Consider the following 16,725-nt stretch of genomic DNA (forward strand, 5'->3'; position numbering starts at 1 on the left):
CCCATGGGATTCCTCTTAGGATTTACTTTTTTCTTTTTGAGACAGTCTCACTTTGTCACCCAGGCTGGAGGACAATGACTCTATCTTGGCTCACTGCAACCTCTGCCTCCCTGGTTCAAGCGATTCTCCTGCCTCAGCCTCCAGAGTAGCTGGGATTACAGGCGCGTGACACCACGCCCCACTAATTTTTGTATTTTTAGTAGAGACGGGGTTTCACCATGTTGGCCAGGTTGGTCTTGAACTGCTGACCTCAAGTGACCCACCCACCTCGGCTTCCCAAAGTGCTGGGATTGTAGACGTGAGCTGCCATGCCCAGCCAGGATCCACATTTTCTATCACAGCTAAATGCAAATTAAATTAAAGAAATACAACTTACACACAATCTTGCTGTCTTGAAACTGTGAACAAAAATAGCTTCCAGCTCTTGATTCTGCTAGGTCAGTGATGACTGGAGCAAAGCCACAGGGGGAGAGATGTGGACTCTTGGCCCATTGAAAGAGAAGCTGAGTTGTGAGAACTGGAATCCACATGTTCTTGTGTCCCTCACAGAGAGCGACATCTGGGAGAGCCCTGGGAGAGGGAAAGGCTGATAGAACAGAAATGAAAGATTTCAGCCTAATAGATAAACAAAGTCAGAAAACCTTAAGGTTTTGATTCATCAAGTAGTAAGTATTTCTGGGCCCTCATTGTTGGTGGGACCCCGAATTTGACCCTATGGATATCTCCAAAATACATAGAGAAGTAGCTGAGTGTAGCAGAGAGAATGAGGGCCTGGGAGGCAGCAAGTTATTCTGGGTTTGAGTCCTCACTCCACCACTTGCTAGAAAGGTGACCTTGGGCAAATGAGTAGACTTCCCTGAACCTCAGTGTCTTCATCTGTAAAATGGTGAGAAAATGACAGAATTGTTGGGAGGTTAGAAGAGCTAATGTAGGTATGTGAAGTATCTGGCACCTGTAGGCCCTCTGAATATTTGCATTCTTTCTCCTTGGCTGTGCCACATGCACGCTGAGCCCCAGTTTCCCTATCTTGGAAATGCAGTGGGTTTACATGTAGGTACATAATTGGTTCAGCAAATGTGTTTCTAAAAACATGAAATGAACACAGTCTTTTCTTTCAAGAAATTTTACTTGGTATGCTAATGTATTATAAGCATCTTGAATTATGTTATTATATCACAAGCTTTAAAAAATATTGTAAGGTCCTTAGAAGATGCTATAGCCTCTTGCATCCCCAATAAGTGTTTGTGATATGAATGAATGAGTGAGTGAGTGAGTGAGTGAATGAATGACTATTGAAAACGTTCCTTATAAAGAGTCAAGATGGGCAGCTTTTTGGAGAGTAGTCTGTTGAGGCCAAAGTTGTGGATCCATTTCCTTTCTAGGTTGCATTTAGATTTCACAGAAAATGCTGATTTCCCTGTCCACAGCTATGGTGCTGACCCAGCCAACTCTCTTTGCAAGTTGATGTCATTAGTTGCTGGAGAAACAGCATGGAAGTGCAAATCCGTCACTTCTTCTGGCAAAATAGTTGTAACCGCAGATTTTCTGTTAGCATTGTTTTCATTTTCCATTGAAGCTGTTTGATCAGATAGAGAAGTGAATACCTTTTCCCCTCTTTTTAGCCCATGAATTGCATTTTGGGTTTTGTTTGAATAAATCTTTTCTGTAACTGGAAATCCCTCTGGTGGTGGAATCAGAAATGCTAATTTCTCACTCATGTGAACCAACTATCACCAAATCTTGACTTATTCACTCATGTTTTGGGAGTAAACTTCATTGAAATATACATACAGAGAAAGTAAACTTCATTGAAATATACATACAGAGAAATACAGATTGTAAATGTATAGCTCAATACATTTTCACAGCAGGAACAGATCTGTGCAACGTGCACCGAGACCGAGAAGCAGAGCGTGACCAGCAGCGTGGAAACCCCCACTCTTTGTGGTCACTGCTCAGACTGACCCCTCTGCTCCCTGCAAGGGGTAAACTTGATCTTTTTTTTTTTTTTTTTTTTTTTTTTGAGACGGAGTCTGGCTGTGTCGCCCAGGCTGGAGTGCAGTGGCGCGATCTCGGCTCACTGCAAGCTCCGCCTCCCGAGTTCCCACCATTCTCCCGCCTCAGCCTCCGAGTAGCTGGGACTACAGGCGCCCGCCACCGCGCCCGGCTAGTTTTTTGTATTTTTGGTAGAGACGGGGTTTCACCGTGTTAGCCAGGATGGTCTCGATCTCCTGACCTCGTGATCCACCCACCTCGGCCTCCCAAAGTGCTGGGATTACAGGCTTGAGCCACCGCGCCCGGCCTTAAACTTGATCTTAACAGCAGAGATTAGTTTTGCAAGATTCATTCATGTTGTTGGTGTAGCTGTAATTCATTTATTCTCATGGCCACAGAGAATCCCAGTGTGTGTGACTAGACTTGCCATCTAACAGTGAACATTTAGGGTGCTCCTGCCTGTTGGCATTGCTAATCTCACTTCTCTTTGGCAGTTGATGTTTTACAGGAAAGTTCATTTGCTTTGGACCTAATATCTTGGTTTCCCGGACTTTTTGGCAGGTATAGAAATCACCAGGTGATTCCTGAGGCTTAAAAGTCCTTGCCTGCTTTTGATTACTTCTTGTTCTCTGTCCAGTTTTTCTGGTTGCCTCTGTGCTGACCTTCTCTTTCTCTCTCTGTCCCTCTCTCCTCTTTGCTCTAGTCTTCTTCTCCACACAAGATGAAAGAGTCCGGCCCATTGAGCACTAGAAAAATTTGTGATAAAAGTCACTTTCAGGCCATTCACAGCGAATCTTCAGACACTTTTAGTGACCAATCGCCAACTCTGGCCGGGGGGGCGCTTTTGGACCAGAACAAGCCTCAGACAGAAATGCAGTTTGTGAATGAAGAAGACCTGGAGACCTTAGGAGCAGCAGCGCCACTCTTGCCCATGATCGAGGAGCTCAAACCCCCCTCTGCCAGTGTAGTCCAGACAGCAAACAAGACGGATTCTCCTTCTAGGAAAAAAGGTATGAAGGTTGGGTTTCCCCAGCTGTCTTCCTGTTCATAGTTTGTGCTCACTCTTCAAATGACAGGTCCTTTCCAAAGTTCCAAGGAAACTGAGGTAGAAACTGAACTATGACAATGATCATGTTCAGTCTGTGCTCTTCGGAGGAATATTTTAATTATCAGAATTTAGTCACAGGAAATCAGGCATGAAGGAGGCCTTGAGGATCATGTAGCAAACTTCCTCATTTTACACACCGGGGCTGCTGAGACCTGGGAGAGTTAAGTCCTTTTCAGCACACCATGGGACCCATAAATGTGACTTTAATAAAGCTGATTATTAGGTTAATCCTGGCTGCCTCTGTTCTTGACCTGTGTTGCTTTCCAGCCCCTTACCCACTGTAATTTCTGCATACCATTTGTCGCGATTTCAAATGATCATTATTTTATTGATTTATTTTTGCCCGACTCCCCTATAGTCTGAGATCAAGAGTCTTTTCTATCTAACTTACCTTTCTCTCCTCGGCGCTTGGCATAGTGGTTGGCACACAGTGGCGCTCTGCATTGGTTTAATGCACTCCTGGTTGTGTGTCAGTATCAACGATGCCAGGCCTGATCTCTATCCACCCAGCAGCTTCGTGTGGTGTTCTAGAATTGTATGGACCAATTACATCATTCTCTGCCAGAAGTAAAGAGGGCATTTGAAGGCATCATGCCCAGTGTCTGACAATGCACAGGGTCGGATGCTTTGCCTCGGGGTATTGATGGGGAAGTGCCTAATGAAAGCTTTTATCATTTCATAATAAGTGTAATGATAATGGTAATAGCCTCAATGCGTTGAGTGCTCAGTACACTTCAGGCACTTTACGGGGGAGGAATGAGGCTCAGCAAAGTTAACTAACTTGATCCCGGCCACATGATGGTGGATGACGGCCCTGGTTTGTGGACCTTGGTGGTCTACAGTCATGTTGTACTGCCCACCATTTTCCAATGGGAAAAGCGCAGGCTGTGGCCTCTAGCGAGGGGCCTCGGTACCTACAAGAGTGACCTCAATCCACTCTTTCTCCAGCATCATCATGGAAGAAGTCCATCAAAACCAGCTTCTCACCCTCAACGGTGCTGGGCCCAAACCTCAAAGTATTTGTCTAAAAAACTCTTGCCATTCAGTTTTACCAGACAAAATAGAACACATTTGGAACTACTGTGGTTCTTAGGAAGTTTGAGTACCTGGGAGTACATCTGCACATAGTGTTTAAATGCTGTTTCTATAGATACAAGGCCATGAGGTCATTTCTAGAAGAGTGGTTTTCTAACTTGAGCCATTCGCCCTTTTAGATAAACGAAGCCGACATCTTGGTGCTGATGGCGTCTACTTGGATGACCTCACAGACATGGATCCTGAAGTGGCAGCCCTGTATTTCCCCAAAAAGTAAAATTCCTCTTAATTCCTCACATCATTTTCTATCATCTAAATACCATTCTGTGTGAGCCCAGTCTTCCCTTATGTTTGATTAGAAAGTGTGCAAGACAGCCAGGCACGGTGGCTCACGCCTGTAATCCCAGCACTTTGGGAGGCTGAGGTGGGCAGATCACTTGAGGTCAGGAGTTCGAGACCACCCTGGCCAACATGGTGAATCCTCATCTTTATTGAAAATACAAAAATTGGCTGGGCGTGCTGGCACGCACTTGTAATCCCAGCTACTTGGGAGGCTGAGGCAGGAGGATTGCTTGAACCCAGGAGGCAGAGGTTGCAGTGAGCCGAGATCATGCCACTGCATGCCAGCCTGGGCCACAGAGTGAGACTGCATCTCAAAAAAAAAAAAAAAAAAAAAAAAAAGGTGTGTGAGAGAGAGGCAGCGGGAGGCTCCCATTGCCTTGTGAAATCTGCCTGCTCTCTCTATGGACATAGGGTGTGGGCACTGGGTGGCATCTCCACCTCGGGACAGGAGTGCAGGCACCAGACTGCCCTCCCTCTGAAGCCTGAGGTCATGTTGTCCACAGTGGTCATGGTCCACAGCCCAATAAGTGGCAGCTGTGCAGCCCTTTCTTGCCCCAGGAGGGTCTCCCGTGATCCTGGGGACCCACCCCCAGTCCGCCTGCGATCTAGGGCAGGGCTGGTGCCTGGAGGGGAAGGGCAGGGAACAGGGAGGACAGCTTACTTCTTCAGGGTATTTTAGGGGAATACAGGGAGATGCAGCCGGCTGAGAAATAATGGTTTTGTCCCCTAAGCTAAGGCGTTTAAATGTCTCTTTCCTTGTCGTGGTGCTTTAATAAACATCTGTGCTGAGATGCAGCCGTCTGCGGCTCTGAGGGCCACATGCCAGAGCATCACTGGATGGCGATGTGGGACCCTGGACTGGGACAGTCCTCAGCTGGTCTCTGCCGCTTTTCCTCCTTCCAGCGGAGACCCTTCTGGACTCGCAAAACATGCCAGCGACAACGGAGCCCGGTCAGCCAACCAGTCCCCGCAGTCTGTGGGCAGCTCAGGCGTGGACAGTGGCGTGGAGAGCACCTCGGACGGGCTGAGGGACCTCCCTTCCATCGCCATCTCCCTCTGCGGGGGCCTCAGCGACCACCGGGAGATCACGAAAGGTACCGCGGGCCTCGCGCGGGCGCCCTCTGGTGGCCGCCGGTCAGAAGGACCAGAGGCTTAGGTTTCTCCAAGGGGTGCGTGTCAAGGCAGCTTTTCCCTTGGTTGTGGTTAATGAGAGCACAAATGATAGCACCGAACTCGTAACCCCGATGTTTCTAGCTTGCAGTCCGGCCTCAGAGTTCTGTGGGTCACACATGGCTCAGGCCATCACTGTGTGTCCCCTGTGCCCCAGGGGAGCACTGCAGGGACGGCCTCCAGAAACCTGCAGGCTAGAGGGGGGTGTCAGTCTAATTAAATTAGAGGGTGTTGGCAGCGGGAGAGAAGTGTGCCGGCGCCTTGGAGCAGGGAGGTCTGAGTTGGTCAGAGGAGGGCTGGGAAGTTTTCCCAGCTGGATTCAAAGGGCGTTAATAGGGTGGGCTTAGGTGATTCATTCATAGCACTGCCACATTCATAGCAGTGCCCTGCCAGAGCCTCCTGACAGTTCCATGGCCGGGTGTGCCCAAGCCCCATAGCGGGGCGCAGTCAGCAGTTATCAGCTGATGGACACGGGGACTAGACACAGTCACCCTGCACTCCTCCCGACCCCTCCGTCACTTCTTCCTCTTTTCCATCCCCTCGTGGTATTTCTGGCAGGGAAGGGGCTGAGGCTGTATACTTCTTCCCTCTACCTCTCAGGAGCCACCCGCATCTCCCCTTCCACCCAGGGCTGCCATCTGAGACTCCTGCCTCCACCCTTGTCCCTTCAAGGCTTTGGGAATTTCTTCTTCCACAAAGATTGAGGCCTTTTTGTTCTCATGCCGGTGCCAGCCATTCCTTTGAGAGCGGAAACAAGATTGTGTGCTGGGTCCCGCCAGCTCCGTTCATTCACTCAGTTTTCCTAGGGCCATGCATTAATACCCAGCCCCACTGTGTTTCTGAGGTCATGGGGGGCGAGCGCACTCTCTGGACACTGGCGTGAGGAGACCAGTGTCCCGTCGAGTCCCCTGGGTGTTCCCTCCCTGATACACATGAGCTGGTGGGGGTGGGGTGACAGCACTGACGAGGCCGGGTGCCGTTATCTGAGTGTTATCTCATGGGGCAGGATCTGCGAGTGTCCAGTCCTTACAGGTGAGGCCAGATTGTCACAGTCAGGAGACCACAGGAGAGTCCCCGGAGGTTCTGATTAGGGCTCTGAGGGTACATGTCGAGGCCTGTTGGGCTGGCATCATGACCCAGGGACTCTTTTCCTGGACAGAGGAGATTTTTAGTGTCTGATGTCTGCTGGGTTTTGGTTTGGTTCAGGGTAAATAGGAGCTCCCAGGGAAGGAGTAGGCGTGGCTCCCAGGGAAGGAGTAGGCGTGGCTCCGGGCCAGGGAGATGGTCAGAACCACAGTCAAAGCTCAAGGTACAGCCCAGCTGCCAGAGCCAGTCAAAGAACTGAGAGCGTCCAGGGCCAAGGTCTGGGCCTCCTGACCCTGCCACCTTCTCCTCTGCTCTGATCCGGGTGCGGCTGCCCCAGCACGCTGAGAACAGTGCCCTTCCTGCTTCCAATTGTGGTGGAGGCGGCCCCGTTTTCGGAAGGGTCCTGTGCTTCCTATTCACGACCTTATCAGTCCCCATGACCACCCTAGGAAGCAGATGTGGTTATTATCCCCATGCTAGAGGAGGGAGCTGGGGCCTGGGAGGTGAACCGCTTGCCCAGGGTCACCCCAATAACCATGACTTCAGCCGAGGGAGCCTGGCCTCTGTGCCATGCGTAGCCATGACTCTACCTGTGCAGATGTACATGCAGGCTGTTTTCACCCCTACTCCCTGTGTGAACGTATGTGCCCCAACTAAGGTACACGTCCCCCAGCATCCTCAGACTTGCCCTGGCCTCCCTGCATTGCTGCGCAGACACCGCCCTCCAGATAAAATGGCGTGGCCTTTACAAATACATTTTGTAGGATTGTCTGCACAATTGGAATGCACAAACTCTCAGAAAACACTTGTGAGTGAGCGAATGAAAGGTAGGCCTAATTTTGAGCTGACATGTCTTTTTGTTTTTCCCTGATCCTCCACAATTGCTGTCACAGATGCATTCCTGGAGCAAGCTGTGTCGTATCAACAGTTTGTGGACAACCCCGCTATTATCGATGACCCCAATCTCGTGGTAAAGATTGGGAGTAAGTAAGTACCTCTTGAAAGTCACTTTGGCCGTAGCATGCTACTGTTTCTGTTTCATGTTTTCAAATAGACCTAGACATTAAGCCTTAGAAATATATAAAATCAAGACTTTGCTACATTGCTTTATTATGTCTTCACTGTGTCAGAGTTCCATGCCCATAGAACTGGCAAGACAGCTGATAGGTTCCGATAGCCCTCAGTCCTGTGAGTTTTAGTATTCATCTCTACTAGGTTTTCTTTTTTTCTTTTTTCTTTTTGAGACGAAGTATAGCTCTGTCTCCCAGGCTGTGTGCAGTTGTAGCTCACTGTAGCCTTGAACTTGTGAGCTTAAGAGATCCTCCCACCTTGGCCTCCCAAAGTGCTGGGATTTCAGGTGTGAGCCACTACACCCAGCTCGATGTTCTTATTGAATGTGAATAGTCACACTGTGCAGTACATGGGTGTATCAGAGTATCCTACATCTCTACCCTTTTGAAAAACTTCATTATCGGCCGGGCGCGGTGGCTCACGCCTGTAATCCCAGCACTTCGGGAGGCCGAGGCGGGCGGATCACGAGGTCAGGAGATCCAGACCATCCTGGCTAACACGGTGAAACCCCGTCTCTACTAAAAAATACAAAAAATTAGCTGGGCATGGTGGTGGACGCCTGTAGTTCCAGCTACTTGGGAGGCTGAGGCAGGAGAATGGCGTAAACCCGGGAGGCAGAGCTTGCAGTGAGCTGAGATCCGGCCACTGTACTCCAGCCTGGGTGACAGAGCGAGACTCCGTCTCACACACACACACACACACACACAAAATGGAAAACTTCATTATCTGAGGGCAGGGGATGTACATTTATTTTTGCAGACTGTTAGCAAGCTTTTCTCCCTTGAGCCATGGATGTTTTACACCTAGTTGCCTTTTCCTTGACATGTGGCAAGAAATACCCCAAGCACATTGTGGTTTGGTGCAGCAGCTGTACTGTGGGATTTGGGCTACTGGCATGTCCAACTGTCCGCCCTGCTGGCACGGCTGCTGCTGGGCCCTCACTAGCGGCTGGGTTGAGGTGGACGGGAGCCTCTGCCTGGGGGAGAGGTGGGGGCTAGCAAGAGTATTGAGCTTTTTAAGGACCTCGCTGGGGTCCTGGGCTTTCCTTGACTACTTTATATGACACTGGAAAGGTTTTCAGTCTGAGCCTCGGTTTTTTGACATCTATTTCATTGTTTTGTGTTAGATACTATAATTGGACAACAGCAGCACCCCTCCTCCTGGCAATGCAGGCCTTCCAGAAACCTTTGCCAAAGGTGAGCTTTAACATGAGAAAGAAAAGGGGATGCTAGAAATGATGGATGGCTTAATCTGGGTGGTTGGAATTTCATTTTTATTGTGGAAACCACAGAGTTAATTCCACTGTGCTGTTTTGAAGTTCATGAGCATACAGGCCAGGAGTTTCAGATCTCTCTCTTGCACCTTGCACGTGGTTCCCCCTCCTCCTTATCGAGGCAAAACCTCCCAATCATGGACCAAAGATTCCTTTCTCAATATCTGCCGTGCAAGGGGCACAGGTGGAGGCTGAGCAGACGGGTGCCAGGACCTCAGAGCCCAGTGAGGACAAAGGGAGATGAGTGTCACTCTGGAAGGGGTGGAGCAGGCATCGAGGTCAGGCGCAGGTGTCCATGCCAGTGTCAGGTGCTGCTCAGCCAGGAAGCCAGCCCCATGCCTGATTCTCTGAGGCTGGAGCCAGTACAGGGCCTGGGCAGCTCCCAGTCTGCAGGGGAGAGTAGGTAAGTGGCTGCAGGGAAGAGTTAGGAAGGCAGCCACGCCACCTGCCAGCCTGCAGTGTTCTCATCTTCCCCAAAACAATTCACTAGACAGTCAGCCGGGAATTGTTAATTTTCAATGATAGATCTTCCTACTAGATTATACGTTCTTTGCTGAAGAGACTGCCTTAGACTTGTTTGTGTCCTTTGTGTGCTTAGCAAGCTTTTGTGTGCCTTAGGATGTTGCAGTCGGTCAGCCAGTTCTAACACTTGAGATTCTTGAAGGTCTAATCGGACTTTGTTGAGTCTAGGCTTGCTTCTTCCTGGGTTTGCATATGTGTGTGTGTGCCTGTGCCTGTGTGTCGGTGTGTGTGCATGTGCGTGTGTACATATGTGCATGTGTGTGCATTTGCATGTGTGCATGTGTGCATACTTGTGCAGGTGTGTGCGTGTGTGTGTGCATGTGTGTATGTGCACGTGTGTACGTGTGTGTGTCTGTGTGTGTGTGTGTGTGCATGCGTTGTGTTTTGAGGACTGCAATCTCATGTTGGATGGTGCTTTATCTGTGGGTACCTTTGTGGACTGGGCTAAGGGCATGTTCTCCAAAGTGGTTTTTATTTTGTCCCTGCCATGGCATCCATGGCCTGGGACACATTTTTATATCACCGTTCTCAACATTTACAAATCCATAAGAAAAAAGGCCATTGCAATAGCAATATAGCTAAAGGATTTATTTATTCACTGAAAAAGAAATCCACATGGGCTCTGAAACTTAAATTAGTTCTTGTGATATGCATGCTAAATCTTTTTACAAGTCAGTAACTTTTGACTCTATATATGGCATTTCTCTAATATAGAAATTATTTTTAAATGTAGAATTTGCCCATCTTATCTTCTATGGCTGTTGGGTTTTGTATCACACTTAAAGTGGCCCTGCTTCCCCATTTCCAAAACTTGTGAAGATAGGCCTTATATTTTCTTTTTGTGCTTTCTTGTATATGGGGTGTATTTTTACAAGTTTTGGAAATTTTGAAAGATTTTAAAATCTTTCATCCATCTAGATTTTATTTTGAGCTTAATGAGGGAGGTATTGGGAACCAAACCAATTTTTTTTTCCTAGGAAGTTCTTGAATTGGTGAAGATGCTTTTTGTTTTACGAAACAGAATGACTAAAAGTGGCTTAAGTAATGATCTCATATGACAAGGATCTTAGAGTTTGGCAGTTTCAGGCTTGATGAATTTGGGTTAGCTTCTTTGTGATTTTCTCAGCTTTTCCCTGATGGTTACAAGATGACGGCCCTACAGATCATCTCCTCATATCGCCACATCTGAAACGGGAGGGTGGGGGCAGCTTGCTCGTATTTCATTGGCCAAAGTTAGTCGCATGATCACCTCTAAAGCAGTTCTTGGCAAAGCAATGAAATGACGGTGAATGGCTTCACCCATTGAGGTGCATCCTCTGGAGTTGAGCCAGCCTTCTCCACACGCATTGCAGCCTGATTCTTGAACAGAGTTTCAGATCTGTCAGCAAGAAAGGGGAGGCAGGTGAGCTGCTCACAGGGTCTGACATGGCTACTGAATTATCCCAGGACCGTGTATTAACTAACCCTATCCTCCAGGGTCTGACACGGCTACTGAATTATCCCAGGACCGTATGTTAACTAACCCTATCCTCTACTCAGAGGCACTTACAACTTCACCTTCTGTTACATTTCTCTGTGAATTCAGATTTATTTCTGGACTTTCGTTTTCTGTTCCTGTGATATGTGTCCTTGTATACCAACATTGCATTCTTTTAGTATATTTAGGTATATTTTAATATCCAGTAGTGCTTGTTCTACTTACTACTCTTCTACCTGAGAATTTTCTAGGTTATTTTTGTTTGTTTTTCAAATGAACATTAGAACAAGTTTGTGAAGGACTGAAAATACTCCTGTTTGTTTTTTTCCTTTCTTTGGCTTGCTTGCTTTTTTTTTTTAAATTGTGGTTTTGTTACATTTATGAGTAGATTTAGGGGAAGTAGGTCATTGACAGCTTTGTGAATTGTCCTATTTATGAACTGGATGTGAGTGGTTTGTGTTTTACTGCAGTTGGGTTTTCTTTTGTGTCAGATAGAGATCTTTTAAACTACATAGTAAATTACTTACCTATCTGCCTCCCTGCACCCTGTTAGACTGAATCTTTCAGCTTAAATCTTTCTTTCGTTACTAGCTGAGGTGTCAGCTACTTGAAAGTTCTGTAAACTGAGGAAGGGACATTACATGACTTTTACCTTGGTCCTGGAATTAACCTCAAGATAGATAGATAGTTTGTTCTTTGGAAAAAATGTAGAAAATTATCAATTCATATTTAATCTCCCCGTTAAACTCATTTGCCTAAGTTAAAAGTATGAATTTTCTTTTTAATACTTGAGATTTTAAATCAAATGTACCTGTTAATGTAAATGTTTAGAAATTTACACTTCGTAAATATCCTATGCATTTTACCTTTTGTTGAAAACTGTTTTATCCTCTACCCCATATTAATCATTTCATATTTTATTTTATAATCATATTGAGAGTAATAATATCTTAACCAGTTAGCCACTTTAATTTGAAAAGTTCCAGTCTTACTAATCACTAATGATTTCTAATGCTTTCTTTTTCTGTTGTTGTTGTTGTGTTGTATTTTATTTGTTGTTTGTTTATTCCTTTAACATCTTCTTAAGTCTTCATGCTTAAGTTACCTTCATGTAATTTTGGACGCCATTAGGTTTTGCTTCTCTAAAATTTTTAACCCACAAATAGTATGTTGTGTTTTCTCTGATTTTTTTTTTTTTAAATCTTACTTTAATTTGCATGTATGTTTCTTTTGGTTTGAATGTGCTAAGTTGATCTTTTTTTGTTCCATTATTTATGTTACCATCCATTTAAAACAGGCCACTGTGGAATCTATCATGAGGGATAAAATGCCCAAGAAGGGAGGAAGATGGTGGTTTTCGTGGAGGGGAAGAAATGCCACGATCAAGGAGGTAAGCCCAGGAGACAAAGCAGTGCTCGCACTTGGCAAGTTTTGGTTTTGTGTAGTGAGATTGGTTTTCATGTACTTACATCAGAGAAATGAACATAGGCCCTAGTGCTGAGTTTTCATGAGTTAGCTCTGCCATGAACTAGGGCTAGGGCTTGCGGAACATGGGGAAGGTGGGGAGGAAGGTCAGGAGCCAGCAGCATAGGCGTCACCCCCTGGCTCTGTAACCGTTAGGAGACTGTGGTCCAGTCACTCCCTCATGGTAAGATTTCGTCATCTATAAAAGAAGGGATTCACCTTGGGAATTCAGTTTCTTAAGAAATTAAATATCTTCCTTCTGCTTGTGGAGACAATTTTTTTTTCTTTTTCTTTTTCTCCCCTCCCATCCCCTCCCGCCCCTCCCATCCCCTCCCCTCCCCTCCCATCCCCTCCCCTCCTCTCCCCTCCTTTCTTTTTTTGAAATGGGCTCGCTCAGTTACCCAGGCTGGAGTGCAATAGTGCAATCTCAGCTCACTGCAACCTCTGCCTCCCAGGCTCAAGCAATCCTCCCATCTTAGCCTCTAGAATAGCTGGGATTACAGGCATGCACCACCACGCATGGCTAAGTTTTGCATTTCTAGTGGAGTTGGGTTTCACCGTGTTGCCCAGGCTGGTCTCAAATTCCTGGGCTCAAGCGATCTGCCTGCCTAGGCCTCTGAAAGCATTGGCATTACAGGCGTGAGCCACCACGCCCTGCCTGTGAGGACAACTTTAATGAGGTATATATACTTATAGCAGTTGACTAATTCTCTGAGTCCTTTCACTGAAATGGCATGTCTGAAGGTCCATGGCTTTGGCCTTACTTATGAGTGCCTGTGATTTCTTTCAGATCTTCGTTGCCTTCTCCTCCTATTTCTTGAAGCACTTGCTTTGCTTGGCTCCCAGGCCCCTGTGTCCACCTGGGCCTCCTCCTCCTGGCAGGCTGCTCCCGCTCTGGCTTAGTCACCTCTAGGAGGGTCCTCAAAGCTCATGCTAGGCCACCTTTTCTCCTTTTACTTCTTACTTTTCCCTTCTGCCCATGCGATGACTCTATTTTTGTCTCCAAACCGGACATTCTTTTCTACTCCACATCCATTTATCAAGTAGCCAACTAAGCAGACATTGTCCTGCGGATGCCTCGAGGTATTTCAAACTTAACACTTCCAGAGTTGAACTCATGGGATTCTTGCGAGTTCTTCCATCATTGGGGCCATAGTCAGAAAAGGGCACCACTGTCCATCCGTGGGTGAGATTCATGCTTTTAGCCTCACTCCCACACCAGGTCCTATCAGTTTTCCATCTTAAATACTTATCTGACATGTCCATGTCTCTCCAGCTCCACTCCCACGAATCTGCACTACTGTCATCTCTCCCAGAGGTGCTTCCAGATGGTCTCTTTGCACCCATCCTCACCCTTGCTTCTTCATTCTCTGTACTGCGGATACATTGGTCTCTTTAGGGGACTGCTCCCATTTATGTTGCTTCTTGCTTAAAGCCTTACTGTGGTTCCCCAGGGCTCTTATAATGAAGGCTGGTGTCCTTATCACGGCCTACAGTGCTTGTGTGTTCTAGCTCCTGCTTGCCTCTTTAATCTCATCTTTGCTGTTTTCCTCTGCTCTCTGTGCTTTAGCTTCAATGGCTGGAGGTACCTTCTACCCTGGGGGCTTTGCACATGCTGTTTTCATTACGTAGTATTCTGTGGACCCCTCTCCCCTGCTTCGCTTAGCTAACTAGCAGATCCAGTAGCCCTTTCTCTGCACATGAGTCTGGTCTGCTGTCCTCTGCCTGTGAACTTTTCCTCCATAAATTTTGTCATAGTTGATAATTATATAATTACTAATGTGACTATGTGATGAACCTTTCCTTTCTGTCTAGACCCAAAACTCCGTGAGGCAGAGACCATGTATGGCTCTGATTGCTTTGGTGTTCTTGGTTCCCATATTGGACCCAGCGTGGGGGTTCAGCAAATATTTGTTGAGGGCGTGCTGATTACTCTCGGAAAGTAGTATGAAGAAGCCACAGGGACAACAGTCAGATTGGTTATTTTAATCATAAACTGCCATGAACTCTATTTATGCCATTAGTTGAAAGGGAAAACGTTTGCTGGAAGAGTTTTATCAAGATATAGTTGTTCTTTGACATTTTCTGTTAGCATATCTGAGGTCTTCTTATCAGTTTTACTGATCTCCAAGGGCTACAGACAGATGAGTGCAAATATATATACTTTATATTAGAGGCCTTAAAGCATGAAGGGCCTCTCTAGTTTTCCTACTAGAGAGCAGAATGTTCTAGAATTTAAGGTGGAAGTATATTTCAATGACTTCTTTGTAGAATATCCAAATTCTCACCAGTTTGAATTAAGTGGAGTGCTGCTATAAAGTAAGGAACAATTATGAAATTAAATGTTTCTTTAAAAATCTAAAACATAATTTCAGTTAGATACATATTTGGGAAATAGCCTAAGAAGAAATTGCTAATAGTGGTGGCTAAGTCACATGATAAATAGATAAAACAAAACTGGACACATTATATCAATTATTTGTGTGCTTATTAAAAAACCTAAAGGATATTTGAAATTAGTTCATGCTAATCATATGTTAAGACAGTCACCCTATTATGTTGTTTGTATTGTTCATTTTCTTTATTAAAGGACTGTAGTAGAAATCGTTAACCTGTCTCCTCATGAAACGAGCACAGATAAAGAGATTTAGTCATTTACCCCTGGTCCCTTGGCATTTCTCTCTGGTCTCTTCTGTCCATAGGGTCATTGCCGATCTCCGTCCTCCCTTGTCTGCTGTGTGCCTAGCTTTGTGTTTCAGACACAGAGTCTCTTTTAGTCCTCATAGCAGCGTTAGGAGATGGAGAATATCACCCCTATTTCACAGATGAGGAAGCGAAGTTCTGAACAGTTAAATGACTTGCCCAAAGTTTGTAGGCAAGAGAGACAAGACGGGGCCCAGGTGTTCTCTTAGAAATCCAAGGTTCTTTCCAGTACACCAACAGAGGATTTTCTATTAAGAGTATGTGATCTTGGAAAAGAAGAAAATGCTTTCACATCTTCCCCAGGCAAAATATGGTATGAAAATATTTTCAAGCATTTCTATCAGCAATTTCAAGAAAATATTTTGAAAGGCCCCCAGAATCCAAGCAGCCCTTGATCAAGCATTTGCATAAGCTACAGTGATGATGGAGTTTGGTTTGGTGCCACCAACACTCACGGATAACAGACTCATTTCTGTCAAAAATATTTCTTGGTTTAATCGTATACTTCTTAGCAAAGGAGCGATCAGGACTCACTGAAACAAACACAGCCAGAACCTCCTGGGGTGATGGCTAGGGTGGGCGTCCTTGGGGAAGGCTCTACCTTCAGGGATCCTGCATTAAGGAAGCCCCTGGGAAAACACAGCTGCCTGCAAGCCCCTTCTCTGTGGTACTTCTGTGACTCTTTCTTTCCTCCTTCTCTAGGAAAGTAAGCCGGAGCAGTGCTTGGCTGGCAACGGACATAGCACCGGAGAGCAACCACCGCAGCTCAGCATGGCCACCAGGTGCGGTAGGAGGCTTCTTGGGATGTTGCAGTGTCCAAGTTCATGGCACATGCCGCCTGGATGCAGCTAGGGTTCACCACACGGTTCCAACTCTGGCTCTGTGATTCACTTGGTGACCTGGAGCAATTTATTTAACTTGGTTTTCCCGTGAGCAAAATGGATGCAGTTGTTCCCTTAGATAGCTAATTTGCAAAATAAATGTGAGCCTTAAGTGAGATAATATAACTGGAGCATTTCTCACGGTCCTGGCATGTGATTGTCCTTTATACAAAGATGATGATGATGATGATGACAATAATGACAATAATAGCAGTGAGAATAATGTCAGTGATGACGATAATAAATAATAGCCCTAATGATAACATGGAAATAAGTTTCACTTCTGAAGGAACTTGCCTTTCTCTGCAATTTAAATACTGACCACGACTTAAGTTGATACTTTTGACATGGATTCATATTCACTTGGCATAGGAGAGGTTAGATTTTGATGATACTGATCAGTATTTGTGGTTTGTCTTCAGGTTAATCTCTTTGTATGGGGTTGGAGGTGACTCTGAGGACAGTCCAATTATACACTAATTATGATGCAGGTATCATATACTGACACTGAATGATGTGCTCTGTACCATCTTTTACTTATTACTTCCTGTTTACAGCATTTCTGTGCTGAAGAAATCCAGGATTCCATTTCTTATTT

At 46.1% G+C, this 16,725-nt stretch overlaps 1 protein-coding gene across 8 annotated transcripts in view; it reads left to right on the plus strand.

Annotated features, from left to right (window-relative positions):
* The window catches only part of LPIN1 (lipin 1), a 141,462-nt gene that overhangs the window by 93,379 nt on the left and 31,358 nt on the right, over window positions 1–16,725 (plus strand). For all 8 annotated transcript variants that reach the window (XM_030920691.1, XM_030920696.1, XM_030920693.1 and 5 more), the window contains 7 exons: window positions 2,699–3,005; window positions 4,318–4,411; window positions 5,384–5,574; window positions 7,630–7,723; window positions 8,934–9,003; window positions 12,377–12,469; window positions 15,949–16,028. In XM_030920691.1, coding sequence (XP_030776551.1) covers window positions 2,699–3,005; window positions 4,318–4,411; window positions 5,384–5,574; window positions 7,630–7,723; window positions 8,934–9,003; window positions 12,377–12,469; window positions 15,949–16,028 — 929 coding nt within the window. The remainder of the gene's footprint in view (window positions 1–2,698; window positions 3,006–4,317; window positions 4,412–5,383; window positions 5,575–7,629; window positions 7,724–8,933; window positions 9,004–12,376; window positions 12,470–15,948; window positions 16,029–16,725) is intronic.

The sequence above is a fragment of the Rhinopithecus roxellana genome, chromosome 17 (genome assembly GCF_007565055.1).
Source record: "Rhinopithecus roxellana isolate Shanxi Qingling chromosome 17, ASM756505v1, whole genome shotgun sequence".
NCBI classification, from domain to species: domain Eukaryota; kingdom Metazoa; phylum Chordata; class Mammalia; order Primates; family Cercopithecidae; genus Rhinopithecus; species Rhinopithecus roxellana.